This window comes from Marmota flaviventris, chromosome 7, assembly GCF_047511675.1.
Source record: "Marmota flaviventris isolate mMarFla1 chromosome 7, mMarFla1.hap1, whole genome shotgun sequence".
NCBI lineage: Eukaryota > Metazoa > Chordata > Mammalia > Rodentia > Sciuridae > Marmota > Marmota flaviventris.
This window is the reverse complement of record NC_092504.1, coordinates 33,966,211-33,989,870: the sequence shown is the minus strand read 5'-3', so window position 1 is coordinate 33,989,870 and position 23,660 is coordinate 33,966,211. Positions and strand designations below refer to the sequence as shown.

Genomic DNA, 23,660 nt, shown 5'->3' with positions numbered 1-23,660 from the left:
GGGTCCCTGGGTTCAATCCTCAGCACTACATAAAAATAAATAAACAAAATAAAGGTATAAAAAATAAAATAAAAGTTATGGATCCCTTTTCCAAAATCTTGGAACCAGAAGTATTTTAGGTTTGAGATTTTTTTTTCATTCGTTTGTTTCAGATTTTAGAATATTCACGTAGATAATGAGATTATTTTAGGAATAGGACCCAAGTCTAAATGTGAAATTTATTTAGGTTTCATATATACCTTATACACAAAGCCATAAAGTAATTTTATATGATGTTTTTAGTGCCTCTGCACTTTGACTATGACCTGTCACATGAGGTCAGATGTGGAATTTTCCGCCTGTGGCATATCAGCAATCAAAAAGTTTCATGAATCCTGAAGTTTCAGACTAAGAATGCTCAAGCTGTAGATCTTTTTTCTAACTAACTTCAGTTTGACTAACCTGGATCCCCCTAAAGCACATCCCCTCCCTGAGACCTGCTGTCAGATGCCCTCAGTAACCTCTTCCCAGGGCCTGGACACTGTGGTGTGCACTTGTACTTTCCGTGGGTTCCCTTGTGCTTTCCAGGTCATGATCATTCCCTAACACATTTATTCTTGTACTTCTTAATCATCATTAATTAAATATTTCATGAGTCATTTAAGTAATCTAGTTAGATCTAGTTGTGATCTTGCTAGGAAAACCAGGTGTAATGGTCTAAAAAAGATTTTGAGTTGCTAGAAAAAATTAGCTATTGAATTTTAGGGAAGGGGTGTAAGGTAACTATAAACAGGGGTGGAAAGAATCATTACATTCTAGTCTCCACTTTAGTGAAACCACCCATGGATGGTATCTTGTGAGTGAGGTTTCTGCAACAAAAAACAGAATTTCAACCAGCAGAATTCATGCAAACTAAGGTTCTTTGTTGTACGTCACAAGTTTGTACATTTATGTTTTGAGAATGTGGGTGTTTTTTTTTTATGAATCACCAGTTAAATCAACGTCTTTGTTTAGCAACCAGCTGCTACTTCATATTCATTAGAAATGAGGACTTCCTGTTTCTTGGATTATCTTCCAAGGTGGTTTGTCCATATTCAGCTTGGTAAAGGAAGCAGATGCCCTTACTAACAGCTATTATACTGTACCTTGGGGAGTGTCTCTCACTACCTCACCATCTTCTTTTAAAAAGGCAATTTTCTTCCTAAGAGTATTTCTACTCTACTTTTAACATTGAAGTTAGCCATTCCCATGGAGTTGGGGAAATTCTCACTAATTTTAATTGGGGAGTATTAAAAATTGCAGTATCAAGCAATGAAAACAAAGTGGATTGTAATTTAGCTCACTGTGCAGGGTCAGTTCATGAGAAAAAGTATCACTGTGTCCTAACTCCATGGAACCCATAGTGTGACTTTATAATGTATTAATATTGTGAGCCTGCTAAAGGGAATTTGATAAATGTCTTCAAATGCTTCTGTTCATGCCTATTTCTCATTTGCTTTCTAGAGCGTTGCTTGGTGGGCATTCTTTTTTTGACATTTACTAAATGTCAGCTACAGTCCATTTTTAAAACATTGGCCTAGACCCAGTGGCCTTACCAATTTATATTAGCCTGTTAAGAAAAATTAAATAAAGTTGAAAATGAAATGAAAATTGCTTCAAAGGAACACGGAGGGTAACACTGAAATAGCCCATTAGTGGCCTGATAGGTATTCATTCCCTCACTGAGTTCACAGCTGTGTCATTTTGTAATATTGCCAGACTCTGAAAGGAAATCCAAAGAAAAAATTAAAAATAATTCATTCACGTAGCAGCCATTTACTGAGTACCTTTTCTGGATCAGGCACTAAAAATACAAAGAGGAAGAGAGAGACTGGTTCACTCTGCAGGCATCTCACAGGCTCACGCTGTGATTCTCCGGCTTGAAATCAAAGCCAGAGCTGCTCTGATTCATTGTGCTCTTGCAGGCAGTGGGGCCTCTTGAAGGCACATATTCAAGCAGGGTATCCATTGCTAGGAATTTTTTCCTATGGAAATAATCAGGAAAATGTGCAGAGGTGTGTCGATTCTTTTAGAGTAATGATCTTCATTTTTAATAAATTACTTGCCAGATGTTTCATCAGATATTTATTGGACACCTCTACCACTTAACCTTGATGAAGAATTTAACTATGAGATATTCTTCTTGTCCATCAGCATGGCGTGTGCTGGTTGTTTCTTACTATTTAATTATTATCTTAATAGTTGGCTGGACCAGTTCATTGTTTAGTCTTCCTGTCTTTCTCTATAATTCCCAGTACAGTCTGGACAATTTATTAAGTTAATTGCACTGATGTACTCTGTATTAGAACCCTTCTGTCATTGTCTTGGCATTTTTTTCTTAAATGGCTTTTAAGAGTCTGTGAAAAATTACTCCAAATCTAATACCAAATATGATTTTAGTATAGTTCAACATATAGTAGGCTGATGTCTTTTATTCCTGACCATGTTTTTATAAAAGGTTGATTGATTTTTACTTGTGCATCAGTGGCTTTGGAAGAAAGTGAAGCACACAAACTATATTAAGCACTTGGTGGTTTTACTATGATGGGGATTCACAGTGGTGTCTGAGAACAGGTGTAAGGATTAGCCACTCTGACTATTAATTTAAGTAGAGTTTCAAGTTGTTTTAAGCATGTAATACATTATGTAAGACCAGCTTTCAGAAGCTCAGAACTTTTACTTTCCAGGTACTGTATAGAATTTAATTATTGTCTGGAAAACTACTAACAACCTTGATGACCTTCTCTTTAATTCAAAAGTGAAAAATTAGAAATTTGGTTGTGATTTGTTGGAAAGAAATGGTATTTCTGGACTCAAATGTTTTTTTTTTTTCTTTAACAAATTAATAAGAACATCCTGGTCAGCCAGTGCTTACCAAAGAATAATATCTTCTAGCTGTCATTTAAAGATTTGCTTCTATGACTTCATTTCCCCCCCTACTTAAAGTAGCAACCAGGTTAACTGAGAACTAAACATTTCAAAATGAGACTTTTCCATGATGGTTCTTCAGAGAACGACCCATTTTGGAGCTTTTGCTTTTTTTATCCTTCAAAACAATGGCATTTCAAAATTCCTTTTTTTTTTTTTTAAGAAAACAGAGATAACTGATAATTTGTTCTAATTTAAGGGTTTCTCCTCTTCAAAAATCTGAAGTCGTTGAGATGGTTAAGAAACAAGTCAAAGTCATAACACTGGCAATTGGTGATGGAGCAAATGACGTGAGCATGATACAGACAGCCCACGTCGGTGTCGGGATAAGCGGCAACGAAGGCTTGCAGGCGGCGAATTCCTCAGACTACTCCATAGCCCAGGTAAAGCATCACTACTGCAAAACAGGACCCACTCCTTTTTGCCAACTAACACTATGAAGAGGAAATAATAATTTTTTTCCCTACTCTTCTTCTAGTTCAAGTATTTGAAGAACTTACTGATGGTTCATGGTGCCTGGAACTATAACAGAGTGTCCAAGTGCATCCTGTACTGCTTCTACAAGAACATAGTCCTCTATATTATTGAGGTAATAGCAGGCTACATTTAAAGTCCTTGTCACTTGCATACATATTTAAAGACATTTTCTTTATGAAGACATTTTCTCATTGTTTTCATTAATACTTCATTTGCTCACTTACTTTTTATTATGTCTAAATGTATTCAAACAAAAAGGCTGTCAGCCATGGCGAACAATTAATGTTTAAATTCTAGCTAAAAATGTTATATTGCTTTCCTAGCAGTATTGGATTAGAATTGCTGATGAGGTAGTGTTTTCAGTTTAAAAAGCTACAAACTATATTTTTTATAAAGCTCAAAAACATACTAAAAAGAACAACTCACTGTTGAAGGATAATGAACATATGGAAAATTGTGTCTAAAAAGACAAGTAATGTTCCCCGGCACCACAGGAATAAAATTTTTTTAAAGAAAAGTAAAGGGATGATAAACACAAAACTGAGAATAAGTTCTAATTCTGGGGGTGGAATCAGAAAGAGTATACAATAGCTTTGCTGGTATTGGTTGTCTAGTGGGTTTTTTATTTTTTGTTTGTTTGTTTTTTGAAAACTTAGATCTATGTTACATACAGGTATCCCTTGCTATCCAGACTTGTCTTGGTTTCTAAGTTTGGTAAGTAACAAGAGTTCAGATAATATGGGCTTTACCTAGAAATTATATCCGTGTGTGGATAGCAAGGGATTTCTGCGATCTTTTTTGTGTATCAAATGTAGCCTTATTTTAAAAATGAAAACCTGGATCAGGAATGTCACTTCTAAAATAAAAAGAAAAAGAAGAAAAGAAAAAAATACTTTTTCTTCTATGAACATCTTTGCAGCACCTGCGAGGAGCCAGGCTCCAGGCTTAGTCCAACAGCTACAATATAAATGTAGCATGATTTCTGTCCTCCAGAACCTTGCCAATTGAATACAATGGAAGCCACATGTCTAATTTCAAATTTTCCAGGAGCTACATTAGCAAAATACTGAAATTAAAGTTCAAATTTGTTTCAATATCATATTCTATTTAACTCAATGTATTTCAAAGTATCATTTTCAACATTAATTACTATAAAATTAATAATAAATATTTTATATTCTATATTATTTTCTCCATATTAAGTGTTTAGAATTTGGTATGTATTTTAGACCTACAGTACATCTGTATTTAGACTAGTCCCATTTGAAGTGCTTGAGAGTCCCATGTGGCCAGTGACTACCATATTGTAGAGCATAGCACTAGTGGACAAATAAATGAACCTAAAGGTTACTCAGGATGTAACAAATAATTTATTTACCTTTTTTTTTTTAACATTTTGCCTTTGAATCATCAGAAGCTATATTTGTAATAATGAAACTCTAAATGTTATCAGTTTCATGTTCCTGTTGCAACTCTGTAGGACAAGGAGGTCCTAGTAGCCTGGTAAAAAAAAAACCTGCCTTCACTGCTGCAGAACATACCCCCATAGCTCTTCTGAGGACTTCCTTACAGAAGTTGGTGCCACCTTGCTGTCTGTTCTGTTGGCTATTTCTACACATCTATCAGAAGGGGCACAACCTAACTATTTGCTATGTGGAAATAAGATCTCATATTTTACACCAGAGAAGTAGCACTATAAAAAAAAAATCAGTAGATCCCACATCTGCCCTGTTATTTGGGGACTGATATATGTTTGGCTCAGCTATTCTTTACCTCTGTCAGAATGCTTTTATCCTTAGTAAAGTGTTGACTGAGCATAGTTTTATTATGAGCCAGGTTAGTAAAATTGAATTGTTTTGAATATACAAGCAGCTTGCTTCATTTATTAATCACTAAAGATCCATTATTAGGTTACAGCCTATTAGATAAAATAATCAAATATTTAGAAACAAAAATAAGATACTTCATGAACTTACTTATTATTTATTACTGCCAGGTTTGGTTTGGAACAATCTGCTTTAAGACAAAATGTGCTTCCAGAATGGTTTATAAAATCAAAAATATTATTTTTTATATATGTTTGTGGTTCTTTTCTACAAAATGTATATATTTTTGGTTCATCTCTCCTTCTATATATCTAACTATTCTAACTAAACACTTTTAAAAGAATATTATAGTTTATTTATATATATTTTTGAAGACTTTTAAATCAGAATTTTAAAACCAGTGCCAGTAATAAATCTGCTAATAAAAATTTAATTTTACAAAATGAAATAAGTCTAGATTTTAAATGTAGATTAATTGGCAACAATGAAATGGGCAAAATTTATGTACTAATGGGAAAAATAAAATAAACTGAAATGAAAGCTGAATCTGCATGCTATTTTTCAAACCCAGGGTTGTGTGATTTGTGGTTGATTACCCCTAAATTTCACTTGGCTTTTCATGTAAAGCCTCTTCATGAGATATTTAACACTGATCACATTCTTTACACATGAAAAAGGAAGCGAGTTCTAAACTTTACTGGAAATCTCATTTTTATTTTTCTTTTAGCACTTTATGGAAATGTATTTTGAATATAATTCAGCTGTCTTGGAAATGAATTGACCTTTTAAATCAATTCCCAGATACCCAACTTTTGCCAGTTAAAACAAGTTCTGCAGATGTTAATGGCTCATGTCAATACTGCGAATGAATAGACAGAAAACACATCGGTGAATGTCTCTAGTGAGGACAGCTACCAGTCTTGAATCTTTCCTTTCAGTTTTTTGTGCTGATCAGGCGTGGGAGCAGAGAACTCATTGACTGTTTGTAAGCTGCTGTTTAATATGCAGAAATGCTCCATGAGGAAATGTCTGTCAAGCTTTAGCTGCCACGCCTCTGCTGCGAGGTGGAATTTAGGAAATAATACCAGGAGAGGCAGGTCTGAAGTTTCTTTACTAATAAAGGCATAGTCTCAAACACTGTGGGTTTTATAGATTATCTGCAAAAAAATTGCTTTCCCATCATTGAATCACCAGAAATATCCCTGTCGAGCTCCTGTGTTGCTGTAAATTACAGCTACACAAATAAATACCCATTTAGCAGGTGGTGGTTTAAAGTTCTTAACTCCTGGTAGCTGCCTGGCAGCAGCTCTAGGTGTTGGTTTACATTATTGGCTCTTTCTAAAGAGATTTTTTTTTTATTTCTCTGAAATGTCTGACTCCATCCTAACAAAATAAGACTTTTTTTTTTTTTCCAAATGATTGGCTGTATCCAAGTTTTTCTGTCAAGACCCCCAAACAATGTCGTGTTTTTAGTTTCCAGAAGCTGAGCTTAAATTCAATAAGGTGATACTTTCCCAGCCAGTTGAACTGAGAGATGGATTCCCTGTGAACTGAAATAATGTAGACACCTCCCCCAGAGGGCCTGGGGTTTTTCTTTCTCCATCATTGACTTTGGTTGAGTCAAAGGAGGGACTTTTGCATGTTTATGGAATTTAGATGTTATCTTATTTAGCATGGGATATGTTTCTAATATATCATTTAACTACAGATCTCAGACTAACCTGAAATCAGGTTTCTGGTAAACTACTTCACTGTTAAAGACCATATCTTTCTTCTTTTTTTAATTTTTTTTTTTTTTTAGTTGTCAATGGACCTTTATTTATTTTTTTTATTTACTTATGCAGTGCTGAGAACCAAACCCAGTGCCTCACACATGCTAGGCAGGCGCTCTACCACTGAGCCACAACCCCAGCCCTCTTCTTTAATAAGTAAACTTGACTGCCAGAATATTTGTGTGAAGATATAGGGTAGTATATTGAAAGGTTTTATTCTTATCTAGTCATTTCTTTCTCCTTTTAAAAAAATGAAATTAGAATATGAACTTTTTAAAATGCTGAAAGTAAATCTCTAAAAAAATGTTCACCTACTTTTCAATAGGAAAAATAAATGGTAAAAATGTGTTAACATTCAACTTAAAATTTTTCTGTCATAAAGCAGTTAATTTGTGTATTTTAAAATACACTTTGAACCAGACGTGTTGGTTTATTTGCAAATAAATTTGAACTTGAAATTGTGTATACATTCATTGATTTAAGAGAGGGCCTTGTTTTTAAGCTCATGGTAGCAGTAACTTTTGAATCAGCACCAAATGTGATATACACAGAAGCCAGGGGACCACTAAAATTTACAAATATTTACCTACTACTCACACACAAATTTATTAGCAAAAACTTCCAATAGCATACAGTATTCATGACTGCAAATGTGTTTAGAACTGTAATATTTTGAGGCAAATCATGTCCTTTAGGAAAATTTGGTATGCATAGAATCCTGACTTTCTTCAGACCAACAAAGATTAGACTATGTCTTCATCGACGAGAGAGGCCGTAATCAGTTTGTGTTTAAAAATTCCTTATATTTCCATACCCCAAAAATCAGAAAGAGCTTCTTAGAATATATTACTACAACAGATCACAGTTGCTGTCAGAAAAATCATAACCATCACCTGGAATATCACAAACATGTATTAATGTATGCCACAACTCAAAAAGACCAAATGAAAAAACACAATGGGTGTGGGGGGCACTAAAGTCTGTTTCACCAACTCGTATATACTCCCAAGGGAAGAATAAACTTCAGTTTGCATGCACAAATGATCTAGCTTCTTGTTGAAGGCAAATGTTCAAAAATTTCTGTAAAAATATGGAACACAAAAGAAAGGAAAGATTTCAGATTCGACCCCAATTTCTATGCTTTTGTTATTGTTGTTAATGTGTATTACAACCTACCACCATTGGGGATTTATTTTTCATGTTATTGCCACTTTGTTTTCTTTTCCATCTCATGAAGCAGACATTCATTTTTACACATGCTCGATCAGTCCCTTCCACTATGAAAAGGAAGATCAGTGTGGGTACAGAGGCTCTTCACAGGGAGGCCAGCCTGGGTACATATTGATAAATGGTGAATTTGTAGCAATTCACGCTTCCATAATGAGGTTAAATGAAACGTGAAGTGTAGCGAAGTCCCTGTGACTCCCATTCAAAATTCACTCGAGCCGCTTGTCAAGACCGCTTCCCCTACGAGTTTTGTGGTTGTGTTGTGTTTTTGTGCTTGTGTTTTGTGTAATCTCATTTCTAGTCCAGCCTTTTTACTCTTCCAGGTCAGCTTGACTTTTAGTTATACTCAGGTCTTCTTTTTATTTAAAAAAAAAACAACTCATAGTAATGTTGGTATTACTCACTCAGTGATAGTCTCATTTTCCATTTTAAATATGTTGGAGAAAAACTTCTCCTTGTTGTTCTTAAATTGTGTTTAGAAAGTTAAGGCTTTAAAGAGAATGGTAAAATACATAAGAATGTTATGCTTTAATGTAAAGATTTGATTTTTATCAAAGCATGAAATTTAAGTTGAAAGTATTTTAATAGGTATATTCAAATTTAACATTCTGATGGCAGTAATTAACAAGAACTGTGAAAATATTTAACACACTCACCTACTTTGACCCATAAATTGTATGTTAAGAATTTATTCTAAGGAAAAAGAGATGGGTAAGGTTCAGTTTGGAATCATTTCTAATAGCAAAATCTTTAAGCAACCTAATATCCAAAATATTTACATCCACACTTTAGAAGTTCTACATCCATTAATGGCATATTAAAGGATATAGAACAACTTAAGAAAATGCATATTTTGTAATGTGAAGAGGAAAGAGCAAGATGTAACTCTATGTACATAAAATTTTAAATAAATTTGTGAATGTGTTTAAATAAACTGATACAAAAGGAAATATTGATTCTATTATAGGATATTATTTTCTAAGTAGATGTTAGTTATAATTAAAAATTGCACTTTAACTACATCCTGATAGTATTTTTTAAATGTAATTAAAGCTATAAAAATTTAGTGATGTATGTAAATATAGTCCCTTTTAAAAACAAATTGTTTTTTGTTTGTTTGTTTATTTTTGACTGGGTATTGAACCCAGGGGTGCTTTACCACTGAGCTATATTGCCAGTTCTTTTTATTTAATTTTTTTTTAATTGGAGGCAGACTCTCTATAAATTGCTAAGGGCCTTGCTAAGTTGCTGAGACTGATCTCAAACTTGCCATCTCCCTGCCTCAGCCTCCCAAGTCACTGGGATTACAGGTGTGTTCCCTGCACCTGGTTTTTAATTTTTTATCAGTGGTTGCTTATTCATAGCCCTGATATAACTTGACAAATAGAACCAATTCTGACTTGAGTAGCACATGCCTTATGAAGGTATCCCTCTAAATCAAAAAAAGTAAAGCAAAGAAGTCGTCTTCAAGAGCATCCTAAAAATATGTTAATGCTGTAGTTTTGCAAAATTGAATATACAATAGATTCTAAGCAATACATTGATTCTTTTGTGTTCTAATTTTGGGGTTTTGGGGTTGTTTTCTTCCTAGATCTGGTTTGCCTTTGTTAATGGCTTTTCTGGACAGATCCTCTTTGAAAGATGGTGTATAGGTCTTTATAATGTGGTAAGTTTTATACATTTGGTAATAATGCCTGTTTTATTGAATAGTCTGAAATAAAGATGCACCCTGCATTTGGCTGTGTGGTATAATGACCGATTTGTTACTTCAGCTGTTTACAGCAATGCCTCCCTTAACTCTTGGAATATTTGAGAGATCATGCAGAAAAGAGAATATGTTGAAGTATCCTGAACTGTACAAAACGTCCCAGAATGCTCTGGACTTCAATACCAAGGTAGGAGCCATTGTCCAGGCACAGATTCAGTGGGGCTGCTTGATTGCTCTGACTACTTAGGGCAGCTTGTTTTCAAAGCCAAGGAGACTCCAGCCTGAGGCAGGTGAGGGGGTGCCCACCAGGGTGAGTCATCCTTCTTAAAGTTCTGATACAGCAGGGAAGGCTTTTCATCGGTTGGTTTGATTTTGCTTGAGTTAGTCATTTTGTGTTATAAAATTAAAATGAAATCACCATCTGCGGGGATTTTTGAGGCAGCGTTGGGCTGATCTAGGAGACAGAAGTCACTGAATGTTTGGTCTCTGACTTCTGTTTTTTGCAGCCTTGTAAGGAAATGCTCACTCCTCATGGCATTCATTCATACAGGACTGCCAAGGGTTAGCTTTACAGGGAAATGGGTGAGAGGGATGATATCATTTCTAACTCACCTTCTGTTTTGTGAAATAACTCTTTTGTCTTCATTAGAATTTTACATTAATTGGCTCAGACATTAACATTACAGACTCCAGGAAATAACATTGTTTAATCATAGTGCTCTGTATTTCCAAACTTAAAAATTAAAAATACAAGGTAAGCTGGGGATATAGCTCAGTTGGTAGAGTGCTTGGCTCACATGCACAAGGCCCAGGTTCAATCCCCAGCACCACAAAAAAATAAAATAAAATAATAATAATAATAATAATAGATAAAATAGCCAACATTTTATCTAAAAATCACAGTCTGGGTTTATATGCCATATAACAGTCAGAGGCTGTTGTCATCTCTTGTGATTTGTAATACTTGTTGTTCATCCTGGCAACAAAAGGTATCTTATTTTCTGCAAAGTTTATTTCCTGAATGTAAGTATTCCAAAGAATCTCTATAGGGATTTGTTAATTATTCAAGTTCCTTAGTAGTGCAAGTGCGAGAGAAATGAATTTTAATCATAACAATCAAAGTAAATACCATTTTGAATCTCTATCATTCGAATATTTCATTAGTGTTATAAAAGCCCCTGGTATAATATACCCTCACAGAATCATTTTCATTTAATATAGTGCATGTTTATTAGCATGTGATTGATAATTGTATGTAACTTTAGTTCAGTGTACTAAATTTAGGACAGTTAATGTGGGATATTTTTATTATATTCATAAAGCTCTCCAATGCCATTTATTTTGCTGAAAATAAAGTGAAACAGGTGTTTTGGGCCTCTAACCTCACACCATAAATGATAGGGTTAAGTTTATAGCCAAGAGGTTATTCTTCTGAGACTCATCTCCACTAATACACTGTGCATGAATGTCCAGCCGCATATGTGAATACAACTTAATGGTTTCATGTCTTAGTTAATTAAAATAACAAATACACTTACGGTTCTTTAACTTATACCACTGTTTTTTAAAAGTATTTCTAGTCATCCTTTTTAAAACTATTATTATTGATGACATTCAGTATCCAAGCTCATATTTTAAATGTTTTATTTTTGAATTTTTAAAATGAATTTATCATGCCCAGTTTGTATTAAATTCTACTGCATTTCTATAGTGTTTTTCGTTACCTGTGATGGGTATTCTGAAATGACCCAAAGCTACAGTCTGGGCACATACAATGGAAGTGAGCTCTTGTTTCCCTTAAAAAGTGATCCAAGAGCTAGGAAAGCCCCAGGCCTACTACTACTATATTAAGAGTAATTCCCACCAACCCAGACGGTGGTATCAGCCTCAGCCACGGGTCTCTGGGGTCTCTGTCAGCAGCAGCTCGGCCTCCTGGGTGCCGTCTCAGGAGGTGACTTTCCAGCCAGAACTTGGCCACCTCACTCTTGCTTAAAAACGTTAACTCGATAATTGTCGTTCTAACTGGAGTGAGATGAAATCTTAGAGTAGTTTTTGATTTGGATTTCTCAAAAACACCAAAGGCCAAATATTTTCTCTGATATGTGGATGCTGATCCATAATGGGGGGCGCCTGGGGGAGAAGCGGGTTGGGGGGAAAAGGGAAGAATGAGGAACTTTGGGTGGAAGGAAGTAAAGGGAGGGGAGGGGGCATGGGGGTTGGAAAGATGGTGGAATGAGACGGACATCATTACCCTAAGTACATACATGATTGCACAAATGGTGTGACTCTACCCTATGTACAACGAGAGAAATGTGTACTATGAATCCAAATGCATTCTGTTGTCGTGCATAACTAATTAGAACAAATAAAAGAAAAAAGAAACATAACTCCATCCTCCCAGGACTATCCAAAGTCATTCCCACAGTGCTGCATCCTTTCCTACTCCTTCTGCATGATAACGAGGACACAGTTCTGTGGCCGGGGAAAGGGTCCAGCAGGTAGTAGGCAGTTTTAGTGCAGGGCATTTATTATTTTTTGTATCTTTTGTGGTTGAAAACAACTGGCATTCTGAAAAATCATCAGATTGGCTCAAATAAGTTATACAGTTTCCATATTTGTTTGAATATTGGCTGTTCATATACACACGTCGCCAACTATTTTTTGATAGGATATGAGGGGTTTTCTAAAGATTGCTGGGAAGTTTGTTTTTCTTTTTTTTTTTAATTAAATCTCATATAAGTGCTTTAAAACTTGGGGACAAATGGCTACCAAATGCATAGTTGTGCACCCAGCAGTTGCTGTGTGTCCCCAGCGTGGAAGCATTGTTGTGGTGAATGATGGCGCTTACGTTTGTTATGGTAAAAAGGGTCGGAGGTTCTGAGGTCGTGACAGGGGTTAAAGGATTAGCATGTGACAATAAGTATCGGTCAGGAAAATGGAAAAGTAGAACTAATTTTTCTTGCACCCACCTGTGCTTTCTGTCAAATAAAAACTTGTGGTAATGACACAGTGAGGAGAAGCGACAAAGGTTAATGAGTAACACAAGTTCAAATGTGTAATGTGTTGGGGCGTAAATTGGATCATACAATCCAGTGTGGCCCGGTGAACTAACAAAGGAGATTGAGACCCCAGTGGAAAATTTGGGGAGGCAGGCGACTTAATTTCTGTTGTTTGAACAGCTTTAAACTATTAATACGTGCCAATTTTGTTTAGTATGAGTTTTGTTTGCAAGAGGCACTTTTAAATGACAAAACTACAACTGTTCAGAGGGCCCATAAGAATTCTAAACAGTTCTTCTATAACTTAATCTTTCACATTCATGCTACATAAAAAGTAGTCCTCGCTCTCTTGTTCTTAAAATACGACAGACATGAAAAGTCATATTGTTATTAAATGGTGTTATAATGATATGAAATTTGGTATTGACGGGTGTTTTAAAAAGCTGCGAAAAGTATTATTTTAAACGTTGTACTTGCTATTTTTAACATAACATGTATATCTGTGTGTTTCTATAGCAAAAGAGAGAGTGAGCATCCTATCTTGTTATCATTTAAAAGTTGACACTTGTATGTACCTGGGGAACAGAAAGGGATTTCCCCCAATTACAGTCTTAAAAAAAAAAAAAAAAACTCTGTTCTTCTGGGATTATGAAAATAGTCCCACCTAAGGAATCTCAAGATCTGCATTTATTGTAAATTTTATTTTCTTTTTCAGGCAGAAATTTAAACTTTTGATACTTTTTTTTTTTTTTTAAAGTAGTGGAAAAAATTCAAGAGAAGCTGAAAAAACATTTTGAGAAACATAAAAATAAATAAATGATCCATGAAAGTCTAAGAGGCAGAAAGTGTCTGTCAGTTCTATTAATTCACAGTGGTGGCCTGACAGAAACACGTTTTGTGAATCTAGCTCATAGATAAAAAGAAAGGTCAGAGTTCACAGAGCTAGTTTATCGCAAATGGTTCTCATGGATTTTTGTTTTCCCTCAGGTTTTCTGGGTTCATTGTTTAAATGGCCTCTTCCACTCCGTTATTCTGTTTTGGTTTCCATTAAAAGCCCTTCAGTATGGTAAGTAGAAAAGAGATGAATGCTAAAAGATGACTTTTTACTTTTTTAGAAAAGGAACACACTCTAAATATATGTTTTTTAAAAAAAAAAAATTGTAGCAGTATTTTCCTTAACCTAGAATGTACGCATCCCAAAGTCCTACACACTTTAAAGATTTTTATTATTCCTCTGGGAGCAAAGTGATTTAATGTATGCAAAGCCTTTCTTCTTTACTTCTCATGTTTTCCAGACTTGCAGAGAGTTAAATTTTAGGGCTCTTTTTCTCCCCCTTTGTTGATGTATAGCTTGAAGACAATAAGTGCTAATATTTTATGTAGTCTAATTATTATACCTGTGAGATTTGGTCAAGCACTTTATGCGCAGCCTAATCAGACTGGCTAGTATTTTCAACTAGATTCGAGCCAATTTGGAGTGAGGTTTTTAATTCGTTCTTATGTTCATCTTGGAGTGCAAACTTCGGCTCTGCTCATTTCAAGGGAGTGATTTTATTCTGTCCGTTTTGACAGATAGGATCATGACATACTTCCCATCACATAAAAATGATTCAGTAGCCACTTTAGGAAAGAGGTCCACGGGACACACTAGCTTCTGTGTCCTGGAGCAGACCTTGCCCTGAGATGCTAGGGAAGACCACCGGCCATTCCATGCCGGTGCTCCAAGACTACTGCAGTAAAATCCTGCAAGTACCCCACCCCCCATGTGAAGATGCCAGTCCTTCCGAAGTGCAAGCCACACCTTCCGTCTGAGCTTCTGGTTGTCAGCCAGAGCCTGCATCCTGCTCTTTACTGCAGGAAGGATCCCTATAAACACAAATCAAGACAGGTGTCTCCCTCCTGGGGAACCACAGACTCACCATATTTAGAATTCAATCCTCCACCTCCATACCATTGCTTCTTCCTCACCATAGTCTAGTGGTTCCCTCTGCCCCCAGGTGTGCTCAGAGAGGCCCTCTAGGGTCTCCCAGGGCAAAACAGAGGGGTCACTCTGCCCCACTGTTCCTGTCGCTCCAGCCCTTTGTTGTCCCTGTGTTTCTCCATGGTACTTGTCTATCAAGGTGTGATGTATTTGTTTTTTGATTTTTGGGGGGTATTTGTCTTTCTCCTCTATTCAGAAGGGCATGGAATCAGTGGCTCTGTTGTGTTTGCTTTGCATAGAACAATTCCCAGCTTCTCATAGGTGCTCAGTAAATTATGGATGAATTACCGGGAGCATGCAGTGTGAATAAGCAAGTGCTACGTAGAAGACAGTGGGTTCACATCCTAGTGTAGTTTTTAATCTCCTTTATTAATTGCTCAGTAAATTATAGCAGTTAAATACTTTCACTTTCTAGGCCATGGGAATATTTGTTTCTGAGATACATTTCACATCCATAAAGTTCACCATTTTAAAGTGTATAATTCAGTGGATTTTTGGATTTTCAGGGACCTCGCAGATGTCACCATTATCAATGCCAGAACCTTTTCATCATTCAGTAGAGAAACTCTGTGCCTATTAGCAATCACTCCCTGTTTCTCCTAAGCTTCCTCCAATCCTCTGGCAACCACTGATTTTTCTGTCTCAGTGCTTTTCATATAAGTGAAATTATATAACTGACCTTAATTTATCCATGTTGCAGCATGAATCAGAACTTTATTCCTTTTTATAGCTGAATAATATTCCACTGTATACATCCAACACATTTTGTTTGTCTATTATTCAGTTGATGAACATTTGTGTTGTTTCTACTTTTTGGAGCCATGGGACCTTGAAGTTCAGGGTATAATTCAGGACACCCCAACCTTAGATAAGTTCTACAGGTAAAGTTAATCTTCAAAATACAAAATCAATATAGGTGTAAAAGACAGAAGTTGGTTCACCAGTCAAGTTTCTTGTTCCATGTTGGCTTTTAGAAATTTGTTTTTGGGGGGCTTATCTGTATAGCAACTTTGTGAGACTAGAAATGGTGTTTTTCTACATTAACCTCATTTCTGGCTCCAATGTTCATCCCTTGTTTTCCCCTGTTTTGTTCAAAATTTCTAAATTGAATTTTCTTTCCTAGAACCTCAATCATTTTTTCTAACAAGTCTGTCTTCTCTTGCAGGTAATGTATTCGGAAATGGGAAAACTTCCGATTACCTGCTTCTGGGAAATTTTGTGTACACTGTGAGTACAGAAGGGCATTTGCCTTGTTTGCATATAAAACCAAGCCTTTCATCTGTGCACATTTTATTTTTAAATTTAAAATTTCCTAGGCTTAAATGTTAGTTCCCTTTAAAAATGAAATAAGGTATTTTGACTTTTTAGAGATTCTCTATATTAGCTTTTTAAAATGTCGCTTGGGTTTACTGACTTAAAAGGACTTCGCATGCTTTTGTTTTCAGTATTTCCTTTTTATTCTTACTGCCCTGATTTGAGTTTTTTTTTTTTTCTTTCTTTCCATTTTCCTTTCTCCTCAAATTTATTTTACGGCCATAGTTAATATTTTCTTGCATTCCTGAATTTGTGGCAAATTTTATCAAAGCACTCTTGGGTATGTAGCCAGTTATTATTTTGAGGCTCTTAATAACTGAAATGTGAGGGATCTCCAGGCTCCGGTGAGGGTGTGCAACACTAGCTCTTGCACCATGGGTACGTACACAGTCTGAGCTTTCCTGCCTCTAACAAGCTGAAAAGTGTTTTTAAACCATCTCCCTTTAAAGCCAGGAGCCCTAGTGGGTGCTGCTGCCTGAGGTCAGTGTCTGATGACCTGGGTATCTGATAAAGGGTCACTTCAACCTTCAACTCTGAACTCTGCTAGGATAGCTCTGGCCACACCCTCTGTGTCGCATTCCTTGTCCTCTGGACAGACAGTGTGTTTTCCAGTGGCCATTGTGCGGCTAACTCAGTTGATAGAAAAGCTGTAATAGGGTGTTTAAATGTCAGGGGTTGTGGGCTGGCCGTGTAGCTCAGTGGTAAAGCACGCACTTACCATGTATGAGATTCCCCATGCAGTCCCCAGCACCCAAACACAAAAAGGATCCATCTCAAGTGTTTCAATAGGTGAATAATGGGAAGTTAAGATCATTCGATAACAGAGTTATTGAGGCTCTAGCAAATCTGGGGGATGTCCTTTCCATTGACACCAACCCATTGAAGTAGTAAAAGAAAAGCAAAAGCAGGTTGGAGGGACTGGGGCTTCCTTCTATTAACAACACGAATGCAAAACAGAAATAGGTAAATACTTAATGGCATAGGTAGAAATAAGTCAGTGTATATGTCATGGACGTTGCTTAGGAACCTTTAAAGTGCTCAAGTCTCAGGAGAGTATTTTTTCTATGATTTTACATGTCAAACTACATTTTATTTTAGAACTTTTTATGCAGCTTAATTAACATTTACATTTTAATAAGAGTTTTATTTCTACAGATATTAATCCAAACTTGCCACTAGATCTCCTGCTGAGAAAGCCCACTGTCTTCCTTTAACCTAACTTTAAGACCCCATTGGGAAGCGTCTAAGCAAATGCTGGGCTCAAACCCTGCAAGTGCCTTAAAGTAGGGCTGGGAACTTGGGGCATTTATTAGTCACCAGTGCCAGGCAAACATCTTACTTCCATCACCAGCAACTACTCAAAGTGCCCAGAGTTCCCTTGACTACTAATAGCATTTAAAATTTTATTATTAGTTTTACATAGACCATAATAAATAGTATTCCAGTGCCAAGCATGGTTCCCAATGTTTTATATTAGTGTTTTGACCTCAAGCATAAAACACAACCCCTACAAGGTAGGTAAGCTTTATCAGAGCCAGTTTATGGATAGAGCTAAGACACACACAGATAAAGTAACTTGCCTTATTCATTAACCAAAGCAGCAACTAGGGGCAGAATCTTGGGCACAGACAATCTGACTCCAGAGCAAACAAATGTAACCATGGGAAACAGCAGTGAGGGTAGTCCCGGTTCCCTCCACTCCGAATTATCGTCATAGTCATCGTCAAGGTGTGTGTCATGGAAGGGTAACAGACTCTCACAACTAGCTACATAAACGTTACGTTTTAAGGGCATAAAGTTGCAGAACGAGTGTTTAGATTTCTAAATACCATTATTTCATTTTTATAACTTATCTTTGAAATTCAGAAAGGTGGGCTTTTAGTATGAAACATGATTTAAAATTCAGTTAAAGGCAGCTTGAAAACCCAAGTTAACACTGTGCTGTCACTATTCATGAATTGTACAAAAAGCAGGCAGACATGTCCTCGGGAGCCTCATGGATGGACTCTTAGACTGTGGACTTGAGGAGAGGCAGGGACAGGCGATAGGAGTCCTGTGCTGCAAACAGGCAGCTCTGGCTGACCTCGTCCTAATGTGAGCCAGCCGGCTGGCTGATCTCATTTTTTTGCTTGTGCAGACAAAGCAAGCAACAAATAATTTACAGTCCCACGGTTTAATTCAATGCTATCTGTTCTTTATAAATCTTACTCTCAGGCCAGGCATGGTGGTGCACACCTGTAATCCCAGCAGCTCAGGAGGCTAAGGCAGGAGGATCCAGAGTTCAAAGCCAGCCTCAGCAACTTAGCGAGACCCTGTTTCAAAATACAAAATATAAAGGGGCTGGATGTGACTCAGTGGTTAAGCTCCCCTAGGTTCAATTGCTGCTACAAAAAAAAAAAATCTCAGTCACTTGATAAATTCATATTTATGAAATAAAATGACATTTTCCCTTTCTGTTTCAGTTTGTAGTGATAACTGTGTGTTTGAAAGCTGGACTGGAGACATCGTATTGGACATGGGTAAGAGAATCTCTGATTACACCTAAGAATTGTCACATTTGCTTGTTCATTCTTTCCAATTTTTTTTTATATTTTTTAATTCTAAATTGATATGTCCCTTTATTCTCATCTAGAGATTGTTAACTGTGGGGAGTTGAGAGTGGAGGGAAGAGAATTAAGAATTCTAGTTTGGAAACACTGAGTTAAGCAAACAAGTTTATTATCACAAAATTTTTCAGTATTATGTATTGTGACTATCCCAGGAAATAGGCAAACTTCCCAACTTCCCAACTTATGTGTCCATGAAACTTTTCTTAGAGTGTCACAGACACAGACACATTGGAAAATAATTCTGAAGACCAGTAATATTAATGAACTATCTATCCTCAGATATTTATAAATTCCCAGTTTGGATAAAACAAGTTCTATTTTCATTATGTTAGCTTTGCAGTATCTCCCTGTTTAGGTAGAAAGACATAGAGGAAAAAAATCAAAGTTTGATAATCAGGGGAAAGATTGGCACAAAAAATCAGGATTTGGCAGTTTGGGGCATCCACGTAATATTCTTAAAAGGATCTGTCTTCTTTTGTGGGGAGCAAAAATAAAGGAGGCTTAAAGGTAACAGGTAAAGAAGTAAATAGTCACTACAGGAGATCAGAGAAGAATGGGTAGTTGAAATTCCAGTCCCACAAACGTTGTTACTGTTGTAGAAGAGATTAGCACTTAATGAAAGATGCAGTAAAACACATTCACACGGGCAATTATGTAGCAATTCCTATAGATAATATTTTTGTGACTGTAGTAAAAAATTAATAAGGGAATTTGTGAAGTTTCACTAGTGTTTTCACACTCAGCTGGCCGGAGTTGGCTTTGACTCAGATTTCCTTGCTTTGCAGTTCAGCCACATAGCAATCTGGGGCAGTATCGCGCTCTGGGTGGTGTTTTTTGGAATCTACTCATCTCTGTGGCCTGCTGTTCCGATGGCCCCTGATATGTCTGGAGAGGTAATGTTCACTAATGACTTGTGATCCACTGATATTCGTTAATGAACTTGCATCGTTTAGCATGATTTTCCATTTTGTTGATTTATGTTCAAATAGCATTTAACCATTCAAAAGCTATTTTTAAATTCCACAGTTGGGAATGATGAATCTTTATAGAATATTTTAAGCATGAACATTTAACTTAAATCTGATTTTATCCTTTCAAAAACAACTGGAACAATAAAATATGGTGGTTAGGAGTTTGAATCATGTTAGGAATATCCATGTAGAAGATGCCATTTTAAAATTAGACTGTAAATCCACAAGTACATTCTGGGTAAGAGGTTTGGGGGGACGGTGTGTTTCTGTCTTTGGGGCAGTCTGTCATTTCTTAAATTATCTCTTATTCTAAAGAAAAGCCTGCCATCGCTAGATTAAATGCGCTTTCCAAGTTGTCTTAATGACATCAGTTTGGTTCTCATTTTGAAAGAATTAGGGCACATGACATTTCAGCCTTATCATAGTCCATTTTCCATTCTGTGTCTCAGTTTCTTGTTACTCTGGTAGAAATTGAGTTATTAGGTGTTCATGGGGGAGTGTCAAAAGATCTCCTTTCCTTCAGAAGAGAATCCAGCAGTAGGAGGGTTTATGATTTCAATTGCAGGAAATTTGACATAAAATGTATAAAAGAAAATGTGGAAAACATTTCGGGATTTCCTGTGACCTCACAGTAACTTGCAAATCAAGGTAACATGAGCCCTGTTACAGGACATTGTTTTACCACAGTCACAGGAGCCCTTTCCAGTGGTTTCCATGTATTTCTTGCCCCTAAGTACTGCCTGAGTACCTTTCACTTTTGACAGTCTGGTTTATAGATCATTTTCATGAAATTTTATCTGACAGCATCCTGCTTTTTATAAATTAGCAGAATGCAGGCACATTTAAAAACTTTTTTGTGGTTAAGTTTATTGGAGGCATCACATGCCATTACAGCCAATCCAGATGCATCAGGAGCAAGTACTTTCTTCCACCACATGCAAAGGCATCTTTTAAACATGCACTGTGAACCCTAGAAAATGTACAGCATGTATTTTAAGAATAGAGGGAAGGCTGTGAATTGTGAAAACATCTCCTCCTTGCCTTGGTTCCTGAGTCCTTTTTTCTGAAGAAAAATTTACATACATATAAATGGTGTGTGTGTGTGTGTGTCTCAGATGATACCTCTTGGGAAACCCAGTTCTATTCTTTGTTCCTGTTTGATATGTTCTATCTAGTCTGAACCTGCTTTTCCCCAAGATCAATTCTAACATAATATCTTCTTTTCATTTTATCTCACTCTGTGTTGTTTATTTTATCTTCAAAATGAGTAACACAAAAGATTCTGAGACCCAGATAGTTGAAGCAAATGTAGCCAGTAGGACCACCTTCTCTAAGACAAGTGTGAAGTTTGACTGGCTTTGTGCCAACCAAATATAATTCTACCCATGCCTGTGGAATTCCCAGCATTACTCAAACACAGAACTTAATATCGTCCCTTGAGACTTACGGCAATGCTATATTTAATTCAAAGTGAAATGAATGTCAGTACTCCATCACATTTTCACTCACATCAGAGATGGTGGGAAGTGCTAACAGGGGTTCTGTTTCTTGTTGTTTTATTACTACTGAAACTGTGAGTCAAGTGTTTAAATAACTGATGCTTCATTGAAAATGTAAAGAATGAATTAATTCCACCATTGGCTTTATTAGCTTATCTGAAATAAGTTACACAAAGAAAGGAACAGTGCTTTAAATTTTTGTAGTATGTTAGTGCGTAAGTATAAGCCCGTGTAAATGAACACTATGCCAACTCCAAACTAAGGGTATAACAGAATGCAACTCAAGGATAGATCATCTTCCTTTATTGTTTCTTGGGCACTTGGGTAGCAGATTCCATAAAATGTTGTAGCTGTGCTCAATTTTTATCATTTTTTATAGATGCAGAGTCCCTAGTTATATTACAAACCAGATAATTTCAGGAAGAAGTGACTACCCATAGGTTTATACTTTTCTAATCTTAAAATTCTATATTTCAGGGCTGGGGCTGCAGCTCAGTGGTAGAACACTTGCCTAGCATGTGTGAGGCACTAGGTTCTATCCTTAGCACCACATAAAAATTAAAAAATAAAGGCATGCTGTCCATCCACAAGTACAAAAAATTTTTTTTAAAATCTACATTTCAATCAAGATTATAGTCCAATACATACATGCAAATAGACATGCATGTATACATATATCCAAAATATTCATTTATATGCCAACATTTATACCTGTATGTATGTAAAATTGGCTGATTGTTTAAAGTTCATTCCTCTTTCATCTCAATATGTCATATATTATATATGCATTATTATATATTACACATAGTAATATTGTAAGTAACAGCAACATAAGTATAAATATTACCCTCTGCTGCCTGATGTTTTATATAATGAAACACTGCCCAGGTTAGCTCCCAGAACTGTTCCACAGGACTCCTGATGTGTGTAGGGCACTTTCTGTCACCACCACTAATAGGGTCATGTGTGTCTAAACCAAAGACTGTTCATAATGCTTACAATCCCAGTCCTTTCCTCTGTTGGCTTAATAGAAACTCTGTCCACAACTAAAAATTAGTTAATTTTGTACATAATTATGTTTTGGTTGCATAAGAGCCTAACTCAAGGCCTCCGGGATGCTATGGCCTAGAGGTGGAGTAGACAGACTGAACACAGCAGCCCCGAGCAGCTCTGTAGTTTATATGTAGTTCAAAGGGGCTTTGACTGATAGAGGAGTGATTTGAGAAGGCAGCCATCATCTGGGAAGAATCATGATGCCCATAAGTCCTAACGGACACTGAAGACTCGCCTCGCCCCAGGCGTTCTCTAAGTACTTCACACGGATTCTTTTAGCCAATTCAAGGGCTGGTATGGCGATGCTTCTATGTGGCAGGCACTGTTCTAGGCACTGTGGCTTCAGAACTGAATAAAATGAAGAAAAGGCCACATCTTCTAGTGGAAGGAGAAAGACCATAAATAAAATAATTTCATGAATGGGCAGAATTAAAGGCTCTAGAGAAAAGTACAGCGGGCAAAGGGAGCCGAGAGCCCAGCTTGCAGACGTTCCCTGTAGAACCATGAAGGCTTTACTCACGGTTACGTAACCAGCCACTGGAGGCTTGAGAGAGAAGTGTCGTGACCTGACCCAAGTTTTCCCAGCAGGGCTCTGACTGCCACTTTTTGAACCACCTAGAAGGTTATTGCCACAAACCAAGTGAGAGGGAACCGTGTCTTGGGCCAGGAGAGTGTCAGTGCCGAGAAGCTGTCAGATTCAGAATATGGCTGGAAGGGCAAGCCACAGGATCTGCTGACAGGTTGGACGTGAGGGACGGAGGTCAGGGCAGACTCCCATGTTCACCATGAGCATCGTGAGGGCATGTTAGATACTATCCCATTAATCCTCAAGCAAACTTGGTATAGAACCCAACTTGCAGATGAGACATCAAGTCTGACCTCCCGTGTACAGGAAGTGACAGAGGGAAGATTTTGCCTCACATGTACTGCTTCTCTGATGTCAGTCATTGATGAATCCAGAAGTCAGAAGTCTGCACCCACCAGCCTCTCCCATCGAAACTGCAGCACTCCTTCCCCAGGGACCACTGCCTCTTCGTCACTCACTCAGACATGACACTGTCAGTCTCCCAATGCCCCATATGGCACACTAAGCTTTTGTTCAAAACTGTCCTTGATTCTTTGTGGTAGACAAACAAATAAGAAACACTGAGGTACAGGTTCCAAAGAGGCAGATGTCAGTTCAAATAAGTACATCTTTCCCCACATCTAGCCATTTCCAGCAGATAGACCAGGCTGCTGCTGGTCTTAACTAATAATCCTTCCCTTGCCAGGCAGTGA

The 23,660-nt window shown here is 36.9% G+C and overlaps 1 protein-coding gene across 3 annotated transcripts in view; it reads left to right on the top strand.

Annotated features, from left to right (window-relative positions):
- Positions 1 to 23,660, top strand: part of Atp8a1 (ATPase phospholipid transporting 8A1) — a 210,706-nt gene that overhangs the window by 161,863 nt on the left and 25,183 nt on the right. For all 3 annotated transcript variants that reach the window (XM_071614255.1, XM_027938452.2, XM_071614256.1), the window contains 8 exons: positions 3,146 to 3,329; positions 3,425 to 3,535; positions 9,840 to 9,914; positions 10,021 to 10,143; positions 13,943 to 14,021; positions 16,102 to 16,163; positions 18,713 to 18,769; positions 19,645 to 19,752. In XM_071614255.1, coding sequence (XP_071470356.1) covers positions 3,146 to 3,329; positions 3,425 to 3,535; positions 9,840 to 9,914; positions 10,021 to 10,143; positions 13,943 to 14,021; positions 16,102 to 16,163; positions 18,713 to 18,769; positions 19,645 to 19,752 — 799 coding nt within the window. The remainder of the gene's footprint in view (positions 1 to 3,145; positions 3,330 to 3,424; positions 3,536 to 9,839; positions 9,915 to 10,020; positions 10,144 to 13,942; positions 14,022 to 16,101; positions 16,164 to 18,712; positions 18,770 to 19,644; positions 19,753 to 23,660) is intronic.